The sequence below is a fragment of the Papilio polytes genome, unplaced genomic scaffold (genome assembly GCF_000836215.1).
Source record: "Papilio polytes unplaced genomic scaffold, Ppol_1.0 DF821289.1, whole genome shotgun sequence".
Classification (NCBI taxonomy): Eukaryota; Metazoa; Arthropoda; class Insecta; order Lepidoptera; family Papilionidae; genus Papilio; species Papilio polytes.
Window position 1 is genome coordinate 5,663,473 of NW_013527915.1, and position 232 is coordinate 5,663,704.

A 232-nucleotide genomic window follows, 5' to 3' on the forward strand; every position below is an offset into this window, starting at 1 on the left:
ATTGTAATGTATATAACTTACATATTCCTCTGCCAGATTCAGCAGATGGTCCTTGGCGTCGAGCACGTTGTCCTCGTCGCCGGTGATGACGACGATGCTCTCATCGCCGTGCTTGGGGAAGCGGATGTCCACCTTGAACTCGTCCATGATACGCCTGATATTCTTCCCCTTGAGACCGATAAGCCGTCTGTGTACGCGCGGGTCAATATCAACTTCATCACGGTATTGGTTG

General features: G+C 50.9%; 1 protein-coding gene across 1 annotated transcript in view; it reads right to left on the reverse strand.

Annotated features, from left to right (window-relative positions):
• Positions 1 to 21: 21 nt before the first annotated feature.
• LOC106109285 (vigilin) overlaps positions 22 to 232 on the reverse strand; it is a gene marked incomplete at its 3' end in the record, with an annotated part of 7,894 nt that continues 7,683 nt past the window's right edge. The window contains 1 exon segment of the mRNA XM_013290725.1: positions 22 to 232. This exon segment is cut by the window's right edge and continues 1 nt beyond it. Coding sequence (XP_013146179.1) covers positions 22 to 232 — 211 coding nt within the window.